Source organism: Echinops telfairi, unplaced genomic scaffold, assembly GCF_000313985.2.
Source record: "Echinops telfairi isolate 266 unplaced genomic scaffold, ASM31398v2 ScPeMD7_3509;HRSCAF=4178, whole genome shotgun sequence".
Lineage (NCBI taxonomy): Eukaryota > Metazoa > Chordata > Mammalia > Afrosoricida > Tenrecidae > Echinops > Echinops telfairi.
In genome coordinates this window covers 1,128,552-1,150,496 of record NW_022107407.1, presented here as the reverse complement: position 1 = coordinate 1,150,496, position 21,945 = coordinate 1,128,552, and the positions used below count along the sequence as shown (strand labels likewise).

The 21,945-nt window shown below is 35.4% G+C and overlaps 1 protein-coding gene across 1 annotated transcript in view; it reads right to left on the bottom strand.

Moving 5' to 3' along the window:
- RYR2 (ryanodine receptor 2) overlaps positions 1 to 21,945 on the bottom strand; it is an 805,653-nt gene that overhangs the window by 162,356 nt on the left and 621,352 nt on the right. Inside the window, exons 65-69 of the mRNA XM_045294222.1 lie at positions 19,814 to 19,863; positions 9,477 to 9,537; positions 6,506 to 6,744; positions 5,030 to 5,111; positions 1,934 to 2,064 (exon numbers count right to left, since the gene is read on the bottom strand). Coding sequence (XP_045150157.1) covers positions 1,934 to 2,064; positions 5,030 to 5,111; positions 6,506 to 6,744; positions 9,477 to 9,537; positions 19,814 to 19,863 — 563 coding nt within the window. The remainder of the gene's footprint in view (positions 1 to 1,933; positions 2,065 to 5,029; positions 5,112 to 6,505; positions 6,745 to 9,476; positions 9,538 to 19,813; positions 19,864 to 21,945) is intronic.

Below are 21,945 nucleotides of genomic sequence, written 5' to 3'. Positions count from 1 at the left end.
AGAATGATGAAGGCAATGAATGTACAAATGCGCTTTACACAATTGATGTATGTATGGATTGTGATAAGAGTTATATGAGCCCCTAATAAAATGATTTTAAAAAAAAAAAGGTAGGACTCTGGGGAACTGAGAGCCACTGACTGCCTGTTGGATAGAAACCTCAGTTTAGATTTTTTTTTATTTTAATAAAGAGTTCAAAAATAAAAAATGAAAAAAGAAATAGATTTGTGCTTACACTTTAGCCTAGCTCCAATCTAAGAACAATTTGTTCTCACGAAATGGCTCTTCTTGATACACACTCTCATGAAAGAAACAGGAAGATATGGATGCTATAGCAAAATGTGATAAAGAAACTAGATGGTTCCCAGCTATCAGAAAAAATAGCGTCTGGGATCTTATAAGTGAGAGGTCAACTAAACCCATATGGAAGAAGCACACCAACATTTGTGAACCAAGGATTGTACATCATACATATCTGAACGAGGGAATGGTAGTAGACTTTAAATTGTGAAATTCTGGTGCAGAGGCTATGATTGACAGTGGCAGCCCAAAATACATTTGTGGGATCTACACATGGAATAAGCTTCTGCTGATTTCCCTCTGACCATAATTGAGGAATGAGAATAACCTTGTTATAAGATACCTTATTGTAGAGATGATAATGGTAGATTGAAATAAAACAATCAGAATTGGATGATTAAAACATTTGATCTTCCTTTTAACACAACTCTGAATTTGATCAAGTTTTTTATTTTCAACTGGGGTTTAGCTCTGTTGTATTTTGTTATTGTTGGTAACCTTATTGATGCTCTGTTATGTATTTTCTGTTTTATTTGAAATCCAGGATGGGTGACCCTAGAGAGACAATATCTAGATTAAGGCTTCCAGGGTGGGTGCATCAGGAGAGGTGGGAGTTATAGGGATCTATTATCAAGGAATAAAAGAAGGAAGAAATGTTTTGAAACTGGTTGTAATATCACTTGTACAACACTTCTCGGTATGACTAACTATTAAATGGTATGGTGTCTAGAGTATGCCCTAATAAAGTGGTTTGAAAATAAAATATACTTCAACAAACTCAGAGAATATTGAACAATCATTACCTGAGAAGGTACTGTATAAATTTCAGGTTCTTAGAACTGTACTTTGGTAACATAAAGTAGGTTTATATAATATTAAATATTTGTTTACCTTGCTCAATATAAATCTTAAGAGACAACTCTAATCAGTTCTAATAGGTTAATGGACTTTTTAGAAATTATTCTAAAATATTTTTTCCCCCAGTGAAATAGTTTGGGAGTGTGGGAATAAGTCTATTGAGCAATTAAGCAGACTTTCCCAAATGGAAAACAACATGATACATGACAGATAGATACATAGATAGATAGACAGCTGATAGATAGATAGAAACATATTGCATTTACAAGAAACTTTAGGAAAATATATACAAAGGTCAGGTGGAAATTAGAGTGGTTGACTGCATTTCATTTGTACATTATATTTTTTAAATGATTAACAGAGTACCAATCCATTAGAAAAAAAGTTGCATGAAAAAACACTGTCCCTATAGTGTCAACCTATCTGGTAAAAAGGACAATGGAGAGCATGAATGCATATCCAAATTAATATCACTACTGTGCTGACTAGTAACAAGAGATAATGGAATCAGAAACCAAGATATATATATATTTGCCTGTATCAATTTATTTATTTTTCTTACAAGTGTTAATTTACCTGTGGCTAATTACCTTAGAAGAAATTAAACTAACCTTTTTCAGAACTATTAGATGACTGGCATACAATATTCTATAAAAACACAAATGATAGCACATAAGAACAAGTCACACTGGAGATAGTATCACAGTAGAGAAATACAGAAGTACCATCACACCTCAGCTCCATCCTTACACTAGGACACACGCTTCTGCATTACCTGCCCTCTCTCGTGAAGACTTCGTGTTGTAGATAGAATAAACATTATGTTTGTTGAGATGGGTTTCCAAAAATGCTACTGGAAAGGCACCAGAAAAGGCGGCCAGACATTCTCCTAATGCAGAGCGTTGCCTAGAAGTAGAAAATGTTTACTTTTTAAAGTTTCCAAGGGAATAAATAAAGAAGTTATATTAAAATTTCTATTTCAATTTAAATGCAACAGGGAAAAAACAATATTGCTTCTAATAAAATTAACCCCCTAAATGACACCAAATCACATCAAGAAAAATACATAAGAAAATGGTATCAATAACAACAAACTATCACTTATTAAGTTATATTACAAATAACTATAATTATAGCAATGTAGTTGTGACTTAATCACTAAAATAGATCATAATACCAATTATTTTTTGACTTTTGGTGCAGATCAAGTGTAAAAAATAAAGTAATAGAGTAGAATAGAAATTATCTAAACACAAGATGGTCAATGTTTTACCTTAGCACAGGACAAAGATTTTTGCTTAAATCTATAGATTAAATGCATATTTAATAAATTACTTTTTTACAAATGGTGGATACTTTAAAAATATTGTTTTGATTCCTACATTCAACCAAAGAAAAACAAAGAATTTAGATACTCATCTAGTGCATTCCCTTTTTATCAGAGATGATCCTTAACACTCTCCTCTCCTCAACTTTCCCATACCTCTCTCTTCAACCACCCCTGTGGGGAATCATGACACACATGATCTTCATCGAGAAAGCAGTGTCCATCAGATACAGTCTCTCCGTATCTGATTCATTTGTTGGACAACACAACAACAAAATGCTGAGTTTGAATAATAGCTTTTCTAAAAGATATTCCTGATTACCTTACTACATCAGACCATGTTATTCCTTACATTGTCTGCAAATTCAGAGGACAAATTATAACCTTTACTATTGCATTAAATTTGTTTCTGATTTGCTTTTACTGCCAGAATAGATATAAACTCCAAGAGATATCTAGCAACTGTCATTTAATAAAAGTTTTTGAAAGAACAAAGGAATCCTAATTCTACCTTACAAATCCAGCTAGACCAGAGGATGTACACTGGTACAGATAGGAACTGGAAACACAGGGAATCCAGGACAGATGATCCCTTTAGGACCAGTGGTCAGAGTGGTGATGCCGGGAGGGTGGAGGGAAAGTAGGGTAGAAAGGGGAAACCAATTACAAAGATCTACATATAACCTCCTCCCTGGAGGACAGGCAACAGAAAAGTGGGTGAAGGGACACATCAGACAGTGTACGAAATGACAAAATAATAATAATTTATAAATTATCAAGGGTTCATGAGGGAGGGGGGAGCAGGGAGGGAGAGGAAAATGAGCTGCTACCAAGGGCTCAAGCAGAAAGCAAATGTTTTGAGAATGATGAGGGCAAGAAATGTAGAAATGTGCTTGACACACAATGGATGTATATATGGATGTGTAAGAGTTGTATGAGCCTTCAATAAAATTATTAAAAATTAAATAAAACATTTAATCCAAACCACTGAATGTATGAAAATTTCATAGAAAATATTTGAACTTTTGCTTGATAAAGGCATAGAGAAAATGTTTAAAACCATAAAATTTCAGGGGAAAACATAATATTCAGTAGTTAAAATTTTTAATTATTAAAAAATTTAAACTTTCCATGTCATAAAACACTACAAGCATATAATGTTTTAATACAGGAACTATACGGGCTTCAAAATGCTGTGAGATTTCAAAATGCACAAAAATTGAAGAAATCCCAGTCAGGAAGTAAACAGTTAAAAAAAATAGAGCCTCTAATGGTAGTCAGTCAGATTAAGTCAGATTATCAATAGAAAAAATGGAAAAAATGAGAAGAGCTAATTCATTTTTAAGGTCACCAAATAAACCTGAAAAATAATTTAACTGGTAATTAAAGAAATGCATCTAATAAAAAAATGAGATTCCATTTGAACGTTGACATATGTAAACAAAAAGTATGAAAAAAATCAGAAATCAAGATAATTAAAGATTGTTAAGTAAAATGATATTCTAAAAGTAGTTAGAAATGATACTCTAAAAATCTTTAATATAAGCACTCTTTAGAACTATAAATTCTGAGACCATAACTAGAGAAAATAAGCATAAATATACACAGAAATTTATGAACAAAGATTTAGCATTTGATGTTAATGTGCTATAAAAAAAAGTCAACTGTCCAAAATAAAATGACATTATAGACTATAATGCTTCTTTAGGATAAGATATTTTATAGCCATGATAATCATGTGTGAAATAAGTTTTTTAATTAAATGTACATTTTACAATATTGAAAATTAACCAATAATCGTTTTATCTTGCTGCACTTACCTGTTTTTAGGCAAATGTGTCACGATTTTCATTACTGTAGCTTCACAAGTTTTAATCTAACAGGCCAGATGAGGACCCTTTTTCATTACTTGACATCAAGATTTTATTGGCTAGTCTCATGGGCTTATTCTTTCAAGTCACTTTTTACAATTCGTTAAAAGCAAATTTCTATTTTTCTATTTGTATTTTATTATAATGAATTATTGACCAGTGAAGGAGAAAAGTCACACTTATTAAATATTAAATTTTCCATCAGAATTTCTTTTTATTTAGTTAATCCTTTTTAGGACATTTCTACCTTTAGTCTCTATTCCAATTTCTTACTCAAGGTGTAAGTGATCTCTTTTATTGTTAAATTCAATGGTGACATCTTAATTCACAATAGCACATCATTTTATATTGTTAATAGCTCCTCCTTTAAAATGGGAACATGAAAAAAATTAGACATTTTTTAATCATAATTTTCTATGTTAATATTTACTTGGTATTTCTGATTGAAAAACAAAAGAAACTCAACTAGCTGATTCATAACTCATAAATAGTATAAACTTAAACTTTACCATCATAGCTTTACTTATTCTGCATAACATAATTATGTTGCATTAAATTAATTCTTATTTAGCTTAAAGGTCGTGTCTAATTTATACCACAGGAATTCAGTAGGGCAATAGGGTTTAGTTTATAAAATGAACACTCCCAATTGAAACAGCTGTTGAAATCTTACCTCTCTACATAGATACTCTTGCTGGTTCCCAAAGTGTATAAGCTAGTCAAGATTCTGTAACAAGAGACTTGTACATCTTCCACTAAGGGAAAAGAGAATCTCATATAAACACACAGGAATTCTTATTTATATATTGTCCAGAGAATGTTTAAGGTGATAACTCAATTTCATACAAAAGTTATCCTAATTTTTAACATGGGAAGAAAACAAAAGATCTATACAGATAGAAAAATATAAGTAACATTTTTCTCAAATTAAGTTATTTTAAGGAATATTTATTTATTTAACCAATATTAAACCATCTTCAAAATCCACTGTGATTGTTCAGAACATTCTCAGAAACAAATTCTTTGTAACTTTTCAATAGGTATTGATACAAAATATTTCCCCAAGAATAAAATAAAGCTCAAGACTATCTGGAGAAGAGAGATTATTGTTTTTTGGTTTTAGGGTTTTTTTCTCCCAAAAGTACAATAATGAGAACACTAGTGGATATATTATATTAGTCATTTCTCAAACTATCTGACATCTAAGGTATATTATTCTAAATAAATAAATCATTGCCAATATTTGAAGCTAGACAAACAAGTAAGACTTTACAAATCATTAGGGAAGGCATGTTTAAAAGAAATCTAAGGACCTTGGATTTGTAATTCAAACTCTGCTCCCATATCTTAGAGGAAAAACCAGGAGGTGAAAGGAAAACTAATCCTTGATTCCCAGACTGATTTTATGCACATATTTGCTGTGAGCATTGCTCTTATTTGCTATAGTAAGTTTAGGGCATCCATTGAGTGCTGTACTCATTTTTACAGTTTTCAATCTCACAGTGAAGACAAAGTATCTCTTCAACAAGGCCTACAGATATTTTCATGTTTGCATCAGTAATTAGGCAGACCACGTGTTGTTTTATATCCATGTAACCTTGAGCATTCTGTGACTATTTACAGTAAATAAAGAACGCCAACTGAGAACATCTGATTAAATCATGCATGAAAATACATAGAAAGCTATACAAAGCAGTTATCTGAGTCATTCTAGTTAAACAATTCTCTATACATAGACTTTGCATCATGCTTGTATAGCGTGTGTGAACTGAATCAGAAATAACTTCAAAGCATTTCATATTGCATATTTTCAAGTTAAACTACATTAGAAAACTGATATGAAAAGAGACAGGGAAATTGTGACAGAAATAAAAAGGATAAAAAAATACAAAGAAAGAGTAAAATTTGGAATTAGTATTTCAACAATGTATAAACTAGTTTCCTTAGCGTACTTCACAGGTCCCCTCTTTTATTTCATGGAGTTCCATAATCTATCTGTATAATAGCATCTATTATGCAAATGTAAATCTGTCATTTTTACAAATATAAAGCATTTAGATGTATAGGTACTGTCCGAATAACCCAAGTCTTTTAAAATCTCTAACTTTATTACATAGACAATGAAATACTAAGTAATGGAATTACATACATATTAAATCTTCACCAAACTGATGCTGCCCAATATGCTCAAATAACGATGACAGCATTGGCAGCAGGGCCACTGTAGTATAATTGATAATCTGAGTGACGCCTTTGGGTTGGTTTCGGGTGTGTGTGAATTGGCCCTGTTTGAGGTTCTCCATGGTCTTCTCCAGGTCCTCTGCTGCATTGTCCAGAAACGTTCGCAAGGCACATTTAACACTTTCCAGACCAGTCTTCATCACAGTCCTAGGGCAGATATATGAAGAAGTCATAGCATCCTACAAATACTAGCTCTTCCTACAGTACCTGTATTTCTCAATTAGAGTATCCATTTAGTCACCTAAATCTTTGCCAGTTCAACAATTCCCACATGCACCATGCGGTTACACTGATTGCATTCTTTGTTTTATGCAGCTACCATCAGCATTCTTTTCCAAATTGCCCCAAGGCCATTAACTCAAAGCTCCCAGAGCAAAACACTCCATAACTCCCACCCCTGATAAACACTAACAAAGTTTGATTAAAATACGCCTGTTTAAAAATATTTATGGACACACATATAGTAGTTGTCTTTTTGCAACAGATTTGTGTTATTCAGCATACTGTTTTCTGGGTTGTGCCAAGCAAATCAATCTCTCTCTCTCTCTCTCTCTCTCTATATATATATATATATATATATATATATATATGCTAAATTTTGTTAATCTACTTATCTTGTGATGGCTCAATGAAATTTTTACATATATTTTTTCATTAGATTTAAAACTGCAGCAACATTGCTCTCCAACTGCACCAAACTCAAAACCTCACTACCATGGAGTTGAACCTAACTCATAGTGGTCCTATAGCACAGGGTGGCACCGCCCCTCTGGCTTTCCAAGATGTAAATCTTTATGGGAGTAGAAAGCCTCAAATTCCTCTCTTGGATCAGGTGGTAGTTTTGAACTACTATTCAACTGCTCTTGTGTATAAAATTATTTCTTATTTACATACACGTGTTTATGATTTGTTTCTTTAGTCCACCCAGACTAACACAGAAAATATATCTTATCCAAAAAAACCATTGAAGGCTGAATTTATACAGAGATGACAGCCTAACGTCACTATTTCTAACAGCTAACAAAGTTGTATAGTTGTGTCTCCTTTCTTCATTTACTATAGAAAGCATCTCAAATAAAATTACTAACATAAGAATAATCAAAGATGGTCATCTAGTGGGCTCCGCACTCAACAACTAATCACAGAGTCAGTGGTTGGAACCCAAGAACCGTGTCACAGGGGAAAGTTAAGGTTGTCTATTTACCTAACGATGTAAAGTATTTTAAACCTGACAGGGCAGTTCTACCCTGCCTCACAGGGTCATGATGAATTACAATCTACACGATGGTATTGTCTCAGAGTTTGAGTATGACTTAAAAACTAACTCAATCATGCGAAATAAACTGATTTTCCATTTAGTCAACATATTGGATTTGTGGTCATTTTTTATAATATGGCAGAGTATGTGGGAATTAATCTAGATCCACACCTATTATGCAATCTTAAACTTTAGTTATCTGAAAAAGAACAATAAAACTCTTACGTTTCCTATAAAGTTAATCTACAATGCAAATGTAGAGCTGGTATCATGACTGGATGCTAATAAGACACCCACAGTTCTGTTTCCTATTAATCCTCACAGGTTAACTCAAATCAGTTGTAGTCCTAGCTACTACAGAAATTTAAATAACAGTGCACGCATGCGCACGCACACATACGCGCACACACACAAGCACATTGTCAACTCTGAATCATAGCAAACACATAGGACAAGTAGAACTATCTCACAGGGTTTCCAAGACTGTAACCTTTATGGAAAGGAGACCCAATGCTGACACATTGTTCCCAACTGCTCAGGTGAAGAAAGTTGAAGCTATCTGTTCCCACAAAGATTCACAGTCTCAGAAATCCTGTATAGGCTTGCCATGAGTGGAATTAACTAGAAGATATAGGGATTGTTATTCTTGATTTAGAATCTTTTTGGAAGCAGATTGCCACATCCACTTACATGGTGGGTTCAAACTGCCAAACTTTTGATTAGTAACCAAGCACTTAATCTATGTGTGAAAGGTCTCCTTCACACATGATCATAAAAATAATTAGTTACCATTTTATTGTACTTTGTAAGTTTGCAAAATGTTTTATAAGTTTACAAAATGCTTTTTCCTTATCTATAGCAAAGTCTTTATCATACTTCTAAAGAATAAAAGCTAGACATTAGGTTCTTTCTTCTTAACTTTCTTATATGTTGTTGTTAGTTGCCTATGGGTCATTCTGATTCACAGCAACCTTATGTACAAAAGAACGACACACCGTCTGACTCTGCACCATCCTCACAATTGCTGTTATGTTTGAGGCCATTGTTACAGGCACCGAGTCAGTCTCTCTTGTTGAAAAACCTCCTCCTCCATCACAAAGGACTGGTCTCTCCAAAGAGTATCAGTGTGAATCTTGTCATCCTTATTCTAAGGAGGGTTCTGGCGCTACTTCTTCCAAGACAGATTTGTTTGTTCTTTTTGCAGTCCATGATGCTTTCAATATTCTTTGCTCTGGTACCTGTTGGGCTTCTCATTGCAGGGTGGTGGCTGGAGACTATCATGTGTTCTGCAGCAGAAAGTTGCGGCTTTGTACTCCCATAAAGAGTTAGAATGTGGAAACCCACTAAGGCTAGTCCACCTTGTACTATAGGGTCACTAAGAGTTGGCATTGACCTGATGACAGTGAATTTGTCTTCTGTTTTGTTTAGAAAGATGCTTACTTCTGTTTTATTGACTGTGAAGACCACCGAAAACTATGAATAATAGCCTTGGGAATAATAGGAATGTGAGAACTCTTAATTGTGTTCATGAAGAAATTGTACATGGATCAAGAAAGAGTTGTGTTCTTTCTTATATATCAATATCATATTGATTGATTTAAGAGAGCTGTAACCATGTTACCTTGCATCCAATGTCTGACCCAAAATATGAAGACAGTTGACAATTGATGTTGCATCATTTCCTAGAGAGAAAACAGCATACTATATAAGTTTCCTTGAGAATGTCTCAATATTATTTTAATCAACACCTGCCTTTTAAAAACCTGATGTCATACTCACTAATAATTCATTTAAATATTCTAATAACTGTGTTAAAAATCATGCGATTTTTCTGCTCAAAGTGGATGTAAGTAGAAAAGCAATAAAGCATGTTTCATCAATACCTATTATACTCAAGAAGCATTAAAAGCACTGCCAGGCTAAAATAACTTATAATTGAATTATTTAAATATACCCTCTTTCCCATATTAACTCATATTTAGATAGCTATGCAAACGTTTTTTTTTTCTATGCAAACTTAAAACTCAGCTCAAATCCTTAAAGAAATGAGGGAGACTGAAAAAGCTAATAAGCTTAATTCCATTTTAATTATCCCAGTGCCTCTGCTTTCTTATTGAATTCAAATAAGATAATCTTGTTTTCCTGAATATTTTTGCTCTTTGGATAAACAGAAGCACCAAAACAAAAATGTGTAGAAAAGACATCAGAGATATTAACCACTCTCATGAAATATTTTAAAATAGCAGCATATTCTTGAAAGGAAGATGAAATCCACTCATTCTTAACATTTTCTTATCAGGATATAGGTCAAATGATACAAGTACTCTATTTAATTTTTATAGGAATACTGAAAAGCAAAATGATGAATCTAAGGCAACATAATTCAAGTACTGACAATGACATTCAATATCATCTGCTCCTCAGCTATACATTCCTATGTATATAATTACTCCTGGTGCATGAAATTGATGAGTCTCCTTTTGTAATTTTAAAATAATATTATAATAGGTTATATTTTCAAACATAAATGCTTTTAAAGTATTATTAAATGACTGAATTTACTATACCCAGATTTTATAATTGCCATTGCACATGGGCAGGATAAGTTAGTGATAAAATACACATATAGAAAAATTAAGGTATTACTGAGAAAATACTTCATTTGTCTTATTCGCCAATCTCAGATTGTCTAATAAGACTGGTGACAAAATTAGCCAAAAGGCAAATATGTTATTTGTCTGGCAGCAATCCCAGTCTGAGGGCTTTTCCTAGAGCCCCTGTGTTATTTTTTTCTGTATCTAAACTACTATGCAATATATATCAAGAATTCTAAAGAGTTTAATAATATGTAGTATCCTATGATACTTGCATTTTAATGAAGGCTAGAGATAATGAACTAAATAGCAAAAATAAAATTAATGTATAATATAAGATGCCCTGGTGGTGCAGTGATTATGTGTAAGTACTCCAAACCAAACTAAAAAGTCAATGGTTCTAACTCAATCGCTGCTTTCGGGAGAAAAGACCTGGTGATCTGCTCCTAAAAAGAAAGAGTCTATAAAATATGATGGGCAATTTACTCTGTCTTCTAGAGTCACTAAGGTGCATTGGTGGTGATATGGCTTAGGTATTGGGCTGTTAACCACAATGTTGGCAGTTCAAACTCGCCAGCTACTCCAGGGCAGAAAAAGGAGGCTGTTTGTTCCTATAAAGATTTACAGTCCCAGAAACCATATATAAAGTTACTCTAAGTCAGAATTGATAACATATAGAAAAAGCACTATAATATCAGGTCAAAATTTTTAACAAAATTAGTAGAGACGAGGATTAATCTACTCCTAGGTATGTTAATGAGGGTGCCAGGAGGCTGTCTGAGAGGTGACACTGAAGCAGAGGTTCTAGCCAAATGAAGAAGAAACCAGGACAATATTTGGGAGCATAGCCCAGGGAGAGAGCAACAAGTACAAGTGCTGGAGTGCCAAACTAAACTCAGTGTTCCTGACAAGGAAGCCTGAGCAGTCCACCTGGTCTGATTAGGAGGAAAGAGGTGGATATGGTGTGGAGATTGCCCGAGGCCAGGCTCTAGAACAGGGATGGGAAACCTTTCTTTGGGCAATGGCCATTTAGACATTTATGATATTGTTCTTGGCCATACTGGGTAAACGCACCACCCACATGATGACTGGAATTGAATCTTTTTGGTGAGGTGTGTGAAGTTAGTTAGCATTGATGATTTCCTTCCATGGCCTGCAGGCTTGATATTTCCTGCCCCAGATTCTAACCAGAGTAAGCACTTTAGAATTTTGGTTTCTTTGTTCAATAGGAAGACGCTAGAAGGCTTTGAGTAGGATAGTGATATGAATTTATTCATATTTGAAAAGGATTACATCACATTGTATTAGATTGCAGCAGGGCAAGAGTGGGAGAAGAGAGATGAATTAAGAAGCTATGGCATATATCCCAAATCAGTTGATTGATGATGTTGAAATCAAGTTACAGTATTGGCATTCAATAAACCGAAAACTAAACTCCCTGTCATCGAGTCATGCGGTAAAACTGCCTCTGTGAATTTCCTAGACTATAAATCTTTACAGAAATAGAAAGTTCCGTCATCTTTCTTCGATGGCATGCCTGGTGAGTTTAAACTGCTGACCATGTAGTTAGCAGCTTAACACATACCCACTCGGCAACCAGTGCTTCTTTGGCATTGAATACTTTAAAAAAATATTGTAAAGCTTACACCCAAAAGACCTACTTATGTATTGAATGTGAACTGATAGGGAAAGAAGAGAAAAGGATTACTTGGATGCCTTTGCTGGGAGTTGAATGAATGATGAATGATGATTCCATTTAAACAAAAGGAGGCACAGACCATCATGGGGGTTAAGGGGTGGCAGTTAAAAGAACTGGGATTGGAAGATGTGCTTTGCACATGGGTAAGTGTGATCACCTACTATACATTCAAGTAGAGATGTGCAATTCTCCTGCCATTCATTCAGTTCCAACTTACAGGGACCTGTTAGGACAGAGGGGGAATTTATCTGTAGGGTTTCTGAAACTAAGTCTTCATTGGAGCAGAGAGTCTCAATATTCTCCTGTGGAGTAGCTTGGTGGTGCCCGATGCTGCACCCACTTGTAACATGCTATGCCATCAAGATTCCTTAGAAATGTAAATACAAAGTTGAAACAAAATTCTGCTGTTCAGGGGGGAAAAATAGGAGCTATAAGTTTAGATACCATTTAACATATGATTTTTAAAATTATGAGTTTGAAGCAAATCACCATGAGGAGTAGAAATATAGTAGAGGTTCTAGGGCCTCTAGTGTTTGCAGAATCTAAAAATAAAGAGGATGCAGCTCAGAAAATTATTAAGAATGCTTCTGAGGAAGAAGGGATACTGCAAGGTGTATGAATCTTTTGCAATTCCTATTTAGCATCCAGAGAGGCTGGTCCCCCAATTTCATTATCTCTGTCTAAAACTCACAGTGAATTTCTATTCTTGGCCTTCTTCTCTCCTGTCTCTTATTGTATGAGCACTTCATGCTCCGTTGACTAAAAAGCATGTTTTTCAGCCGTCATTCATATAAGCTCACTATGCCAAGCTTTTTGTTGGTTTTATTCTCTGATATGGTCTAGCACCTAGAAGATTGTCTGACGTATCACTGGACCTTACGACACTATTTCCCAGTGAAGGTGGTTGTTAGCAGGAAGAAGTAGCCCCAGTAACCAGGAAAGTTTTAAGGATCAAAATTTAAATGTGCATTGCAAATATGAGATTTCTGTAATGTTGAAGTAGCAATTTTTATGCTCTATGAGCCAACATTTCTTGGTGTGCCCATATTAGATTCAGCATAAATTTAAATAAACTATATCAATGGTGAAAAATGAACTCTAAGAATGCAAATTTTGATTTAATCTACAACATTTTAATTTATGGACCAAGTCAAAGCATTCATTCTATGAACATATTTAAGAAAATTGGTAGTCTTAAGGAAATAAAACATGTTATCATACCACCCAAACTCACTGCTGTCAAGTCTTTTCTGACTCATTGCTACCTGAGATAGGGTTTCTAAGGCGGTAACACTTGAGGGGAGCAGACAGACTCATCTTTGTCCTGAGGATGGACTGGTGGGTTTGAATTGCCATCCTAGTGATTTAACAGAACAAAGCATGGCCCAAATTGCCACCAAAGCTCCTCAGGATAATCAGAGAATACTGAGAGTGGCGTCTGAGGTAAAATATTCAGGTCTTAATTTATCTCCATGTAATTGTTCAACTACACTGAATAGTATAAACATCAAAAGTTTGATACACCAATTTAATCTCATTTCAAGGGACATTCTAATTTCATTTTCATAAACATACCTCAACCATCTATAAAAAATGCTTAAGAGTTCCAGTTGTATTTCAAAGACTGTGTGTGCAGAAGATAATGCACTTTAAATCATAGTTCATAGTTTATGCTGAATTTTAAAAAGCTGACGGGTTCTTTAAACCTTTTATTCAACAACAGACACTACCATCAAGTCAATTCTGACGTATATCAAACTGCACTCTCATAAAAATCTAAACACTAAAAAATCCCTCCAAGAAATAAACTCATTGCCACTGAGTCAATTCCAGCTCATATAGGGATCAGGGTTTCTGATGCTGTCAGTCTCTAGGGGAGCAGAACGCCTCTTATTTCCCACAGAGTGGCTAGTACAGCTGACCTTGATGTCAGCAGCTAGCAGCTTACCCAACAGCCCAACCAGGGCTTCTTAACATCAGCACAGTGAAAATACAGCGGCAGAAATGAAAAGTCTCTCTTGTCCTGTGGTCTTGGACATCAGATTGCTATCCTTCTGCAATCTGGAAAGTTACCTCACACTCGACACGTACTGTCCGAGTGGCTCTTACTTCACTTCTTGTTCACAGCATGCTTTCTTTCTTTAAGAACAACTACTATTCTGTCTGGAAATCAGACACATTGTGGATTCTCAAACTGCTGCTGGACATGGCAGTAGCAGTCACGTAATCTTCATTCTTTTTATTTTCCAGTATGACTTAAAACAATGTCGTTATATTACTTGAATTAATAATTAATTTTAAAACCATTCTTATAAATAATGTGAAATAAAGTAACACTAGAAGATAGAATTTTGTCTCTAAATTATAAAGAGAAAGGAACTGAAGTGACCAAATTACTATATTCTAAGATCGAGATATTGAAAGAATAAAGTTATTTCATTCCCTAATTTGGTAAGAAGTCTCAGATAAACTGATAACACATTTCAGATACTGGAATTGCCCAATAACTAATTACTAATTTGTCCCAAAGTAAATAAATTCTCCCATAACGCTATGTTCAAATGAAAGAAGTTTCTGGGTCACTTTAATATGACCTTCTGACATTATTTTACTTTCGGTGTTTGCTTTTGAAATTTCTGACTCTGTCTATAGGAAATAGAATATGATATATTATAAAAAATAAAACAAGTTAAATCCAGGAAATTTGCCATGGATATTGTCATCTAAGAAAGGAATTCTAAAATTAATTCTAAGTTAATTGCATTTTAAACTGAATAAATAACAAAGGCTCCTTTGTCATGGATAGCAATGATCAACAAAGAGTATACATTGTGCATGACTCAGCCTTAACATTCTCGATTTAATGGGACATTCAATTCAAAGATAGTACTTCATTTGAACACATGGTGTTTCCCTTGCTCAATATTCCTGGAGCTAATACCATGACTGTAATAATCATGGTATATACTGAGTTCAAAGGTCATTGTCAGGTCAAACCAGAAGAAATATAAGAGCATTTTGGTCCATTAAGGAATGCTAGTGGTATAGTGTTTAAATGTTCTGATGTTAACAGCAGTTTGGCATTTGGAGCACACCAGTGTTCTGCAGAAGAAAGATGCAGCACTTAAACTTTACAGCTTTGGAAACCTTTGGGGCAATTCTACTATAACTAGGATAGTAGCTGTGCATTGGGATTGACTAGATAATAACAAGTTTGGGTTTGATGCTCAGTTATGTGACAAAACACTAGCTTTGTTGAACACATTCCTAAAAATCTATTATCATCAATTTGGAAAAACCTTTAGTCGCTCTAAAGCAGTGGTTCTCAACCTTCCTAATGCCTGGACCCTTTAATACAGTTCTTCATGCTGTGGTGACCCCCCAACCATAAAATTATGCTCATTGCTACTTCATCACTGTGATTTTGCTACTGTTATGAATCAGGTGACCCCTGTGAAAGGGTCATTCGACCCCCAAAGGGGTCGCGACCCAGAGTTTGGGAGCCACTACTCTATGGAGTCTCTGGAGGGTTTGCAATCTTATTAGAATGTCAGCATTTCACCAGAAAAAGGGAAAGTGCAAAAGACCTTCAAGTAATAATTTGTGCCAGCCGTTTCCAGTAGAACTAAGGATTATTATTATAATGTGTTTGAAGAGTCATTAATTATATGTGTATTAAGTGCTTCTTTTCCAATGTAAGTGCCCAAATGTTTTCATAGATCTTTTGAGGACCTTGAAAAATAGTGAGGTTCAAAGAAATTGCTGTGTAATTGAATACTTACTGTGTCATTAAGCTGATGCCAACTCACAGTGACCTACAGGACAGGGTAGAACTGCCCAACTCACAGTGACCCTACAGGGAAGGGTAGAACTGCCCAACTCACAGTGACCCTACAGGGCAGGGTAGAACTGCCCCTGTGGGTTTTTGAGAGTATATCTTCATGGGAGCAGAAAACGCTTTCTCCTGAAGAGCAGCTGATAGCTTCAAACTGCTGACCTTACAGTTAGCAGCCCAATGCACAACCACTGCACCACCAGGGTTCCTTTTTCTTAATATCATCCCATGCAAAATATAATCAAATAACTTTGGGTTATGCAGCAATGTAAAAAAATTTCAAATGCAAAGTACTTATCACATTTTAATTCTGTGCTTACTCATCTATCTTCTGTATGAGACAATAGACCCTTCAAAACAGGACTTCATTGGTTCATTTTACAGGTGTTTACAAAACATCTACTATGTGCAAGAATGCACCTATGCACTGGGTATCTAGCATTAAGCAAAAGCAGACAGGGTTGCTGCCATCAAAAACAAAGTTTAGTGTTAGAGAAATCCAAAAATGGAGTAAATCACATCATCAGTAAGAGGAAGAAACGGTACATGAATCAAAAAGAATATTGAGTTAGTTAATTGTGCCAGCCTGGCCGGTAATCACATGTGGGGCTAATTGAAAGGCTGAGGGATAAATGGTGGTGAGCCTCGCCTTTCTAGTTCTTGGGTCTCTTGTTTTGTGATGGTTGCACCGGGTGCAGCTGCGTTAGCAGTTCCCTGCTTCAGCTTGCAAGGTTGACTTCCTACAAGACATCCCCAAGGAGAAGCTACATGGACCTATCCCAATGCAGCCCTGGGTGCTGGAGCAGCCATGTGGAGACCCCTGATAATGCTGAGATGCTTGTTCGTTCACTGACTCAGCTTTCCTCCTGCAGTCGGCATCATTGCCTCTGTTTTGTGAGGTGGAGGACTTTGTGGATTGGTGTTGGGTTAATGGGTTGGACTTGTGGGCTTGGTCAGCATTGGGTTGGGATGTTTTCGTGATGCACATTTTCTTTACATAAAACTCTCTCTTATACATGAGTTGCTGTGGATTTGTTTCTCCAAAGTACCTAGACTAATACAAATATGATTATAGGGCTATCATTGTGGATGTCAGGAACATTTCCCTAAATTTCATATTTGAATGGAAATCTGAAAGATGAGTTTATTCCCTTATAGGTGTGGTGGTTAGGGAGGAACATATTATGTATGGGGCTCTCATCCCAGGCAAGCACAAAGAAAGATCCGGAGAGTGAGAGAACTCATTCAAGAGCCCGAGAGAAGGCCAGAGAAACAGAAATAGAGAGCAAGAATGAACATTCTGGGACTGAGAATGGAGGGTCACATAGACAGTAAACTGTGAAACAGCATGTCTTCATGTTAAGAAGTCTAACCTTTACTATCAAATAAGTGGAAAGTCATTGAAGGGGTAGGAATATGAGGTGTCAGGCTGGTGATTGGGGAGATAAGACTGTTGTGGAACACAGATTAGAAAGGCAAGAGAGTCAAGAGGATTGTCAGGTTGTCATTTGTCTTAGGTGATAGCAATGGAGAAGTAGAGAAATAATTTTTCTATCCCCATAGTCTGACAGGATGCAACCCACATTGCAGACATACATAAATGTTCATTGATTTAAATTTTAAGAATGAGTGCCGTCAGTCATTAGATGTATTTGAAATGAAAAGAAACAAAGCCCAGACATCCTGTTATGGACACACTTGTGCCTCCATCCTTCCTGTCCATTGGAAAATGGTCTATCAGAATTTTAGTTACGAGATTCCACTTCATCTAAATGCAACTGCAAGCTTTAAATAGTATGTTAACAGGAGAGCTTGCATATATTCTTTGAAATTAATTAGCAGAATTTCTAGTTTATAAAAGTGTATGGTGATAGCAATATAACATTAAAGCATTATTTCTTTAGTAATAAAATGGGTCCTTGAAATGATAGAGAGGATCCTTATTACTTGTCTGCCTTCTTAGGTCCTATTTAATCCTAGACAAATTTCCAGAAAATAGTGGATCAAGGTATAATCACTAGAAAACTTTTCAGAATTCAAATACTGAACGACTGCCATCTAGTCATTTCTAACACATAGAAACACTACATATAGAGTTTGTGAGGCTGTAAATCTTTAAGGGAGCAGATAGTTTTCTCTGACTGAGCAACTGGTGGTTTTGAACCACTGGCCTTTACAATATTTGCATTTGAAATACAGTATTTAATCAATAGTGAAACACCAACCTTTTGTTTTTGTTTTTGTTTTTTAATTGGGAGTTAATACATATATCATACCATTCCATAGTTCAATTACTTTAATCAGTATTGTAGAATTGCTACCACAATCAGTTCCCAAGCATTCTGTTCCTTTCTGGACTCCTTGGCACCAGTTCCCTTTTAGCATTCCCTCCAACACCAACAATCTCGGAACGTGCTATTTTTTTCACATAATATTTTAATTCCTGCTCTGCAGCAATACAATTTTAGGAACCTTACCTTTTTTCTATATTAGATAAAATTAATGAAATACCCCAAACACATATATGTGATATGTAAACACTATTTATTCATCAGGTTTTTAATCCTTAGGTCATAGTCTGTGTTTCAAAGTATAGAGAATCTATAAAGTAGAAAAAAAGATATACCCAAATGTAAAAGTCAAAGCTGGGGAAGTCCTCACTTCCTATACAAGCACTGTATCTCAGCTGTTCGCAGGGTTTGGAGATGCAGCTCTACTGAGGCAACAGACTGAAGCACACATTCCATCACGTATCAGACTCTGACCCACAATTACCGTTGCAAGGACAAAGATTTTTCTTCTTTAATGTTTTCTTCCTGTTTCTAATCTCACCTTCCTGACACATAAACGTTCTGCTGATACTTTCCTCATTAATTTTTAAATAACTAAAACATCAATGTTAAAGCTTGGGAAACATAAAATATAACTTTTCATTACTAAATTTCAGAGTATCAACTCCTGGATGCAATAATGCCAGACACCATTCAGATCACTAATTATATTCAAAGAATATCATTCTCAATCGATGCAATGTTGTAAAGTTGCTTGCAGATACAACAGTTTTTCACTGTGGCTGTTGTAAAAAAGCCATTTCTTTTTCAATCTTTAGCATATTCTGTAAATGATGTTAAGTTCACAGCATCTTTACCAACACAATACTTAATTTGCAATGGAAATTTTCTCAATACTATCTCAAAATCCAGAGAATAAAAGGATAAAATTTGCTTTGGTTTTTTATAGAAGCCGCTACAGGAAAATGTATAGTTGCTATGTACCAATAAATCTCCACAGCAGGGAAAAGTATGTAGAAGGGATTAACTGTTATTTGGGTGTCCAGGTATATGAGCCTTGGCTATAGGGTTTGTCAGAAACTAAGACTTACTCTGGGGTGAGTGATACTAGAAAAGTCATTCTTGCCTACTTCTCTACCATGGGGCTTCAATGTCTGAAATATGGCAAAGATGCACCTCTGTGGTCAAGGTCATTACAAGCACATGGGTAGTTTAACAAATTCCTTTATCATCATCTACTCTGTCAGAGATAATCCAACATAAACTGAATGGGCTAGTTTTGATTCTGAAATACGGCACAGCTGCTATTGTCATTCATTTGTTGTTTAAATCTACCCCTTTTGATTTCAAATTTTGCTTGACACTAATTTTAAAAGGGTTATAGTCCTCAATTGCACCAAAGATATTTGGTCTATGACAACCATGCATGTAGCCATGCAACCGTGCATTCATGCAACAAAACCACATACAACACAGTGCAAAAATGGCAAAGAAAACCAGGTGAGGGCCATGCTATTATTTTTTCAAGGGTCTCCTTACCAAATAGTGAAATCCTATGCCTGACAAGAACTCCAAGTTTGCAGAATAGGCTGAAGACAAAAGAAAAACAAAAGAGAAAAGGGAAGGGGATGGGGAGGTAGAAAAGACAGGGAGAAATTAAAAACAACAAGAAGAAAACAGAAAAATAAACAGCTGATATATGAGCCAGAAAAAAGCAACATGATGTCACACAGGAAGAATCAATTCTCTTAGCAGAATGTGGAGTAAAGATTTTAAAGAAAGAGTCTTTGAATGCATATCTTTGACATATATGGTTTAAAAAGCACATATTATAAGAAACCAAAAGGAAAAATAAAGCAAAGCTAACTAATATAAAAGCAACCTCTAAGAAATCCACTTAGAAACCACAGGGGAAAAAATGAATTTTATCCACCCAGATATATCACTGAAATTCTTGAACTAAAAAGTAATTTTGGACATTATTTGCCAGCAAATGTATGGTGCTTTAGTCATTAAATGCTACTTTACTTTCCTGTATATTGAATCGTTTGAACTTTCCTTTCCAATCTTGATTGTAACCATGACACACATACAAAGACACCGAATCACTGAATTTGAAAGTAGTGACATAGAAACAGAACTTGCACTGATAATCACACAATTTAAACCTTACAAATGTAACAGACTTTTAATGCTCACGAGTGGCATGTACTTGAATTTCTGATCTTCAGAGCAGGTTCCTGGTTCATGTACCATGGTGGTAGCTCTCAAAGATGGTACTGAGTATAGGTGCCTTCGTCTAGTAAATGCATGGCAGCACTGATTCCCACTCACTCTCAGATACAACACCAGGGCCTTGCTAGTCTATCTCTTCATTAAATCTAAGTCCCACAAGTTCCTTGATACTGTCTACTCAAAAATACCTTTCATTCATTTTCACCCTACACTGCCTTTTACCCATCTCAGGATTCAGTTCAAAGTTTGTTCTGGGAAGCTTTAACTAACACACAGTTCCCCTCGCCATTCACATCCCAAGCTAAAAGGGAGTCCATCCCTACTGTCCCCACATGCCATTTCATATTTTTCCATGATACTTAACTCCCCATGTTATAACTGACATGATCTTCACATCTACCCACACCAGCTGGAGCTCACATAGCACACGCTGAATTGCTTGCACTTACCAAAGCCTATCACTGACCATCCATTTGTAGAGCCCTGCACAAGCTCAGTTTGGTTTTCTCAATAACAATGAACGCTGTGGCTGCCCTGCCTTGTTCTGATTAAGCCCTCCCATAACCAGCAGAGCTCCTCAGGGTTAGGGACACTAGCACATGAGCCATGGCAGGATGGGAGGAAAAGAGATAGAAAGTCACACTAAAGATATTTACCTCTTTTGCAGCAACATTTAGTCATAATCCCCCACTTTAGTAACAATGCGGGATAAATTATCACTGAAAATTAATAACATACGACCTTTAGTAGCTTTACCAAGAAAAACATCTCCCTCATATATTCAAATGTCCAGAACCAATGTTTTGTTTTGAAACTACTCAAGTAGCTATTGGATATAAAATAGATACTAGACCTGTTAATTGCTTAATTTTAAGAACAAAACAACAACAACAACAAAACAAATTATGAGTAACTATCTTGAAGTGATTTCATCAATGGAGCTTTGTGGCTGATGATTCCTGGGAATGCTAACTCAACACGGATCTGTCTCCTAACAGAGTGATGATGTCTTCAGATGTCATATTCGGATTCCTGGATTCCAATTTTTTAAATGATATTTTAGCTGTTACTTATTCTCTTTGGCACCCAAGGAAAACATCCCAAGATCCCTGGGAATTTTTTGTGATATTAAATTCATAAACTTAGGGTTAGTTTATAACCCAATTATTTCAGACCTAAGATGTTCTGGTACAATGAAGATCAGACTTGCCTTTATCTTAATCTTCCTTAAAGGTAAAAATGACTTCACAATCTCAACTGCTTCCTAAGCACCTCAGTAACAGAAATACCACCAGAGTGGCACAGGAGAAACAGATACATAAGGATAAAGGAATAACAATGACTGAAAAATCCAAAACACTTCCATTGAATCAATTCTGACACATAGTGAACCTATAAGACAGCGGTGGGGAACATCAGGCCCACAGGCTATCTGA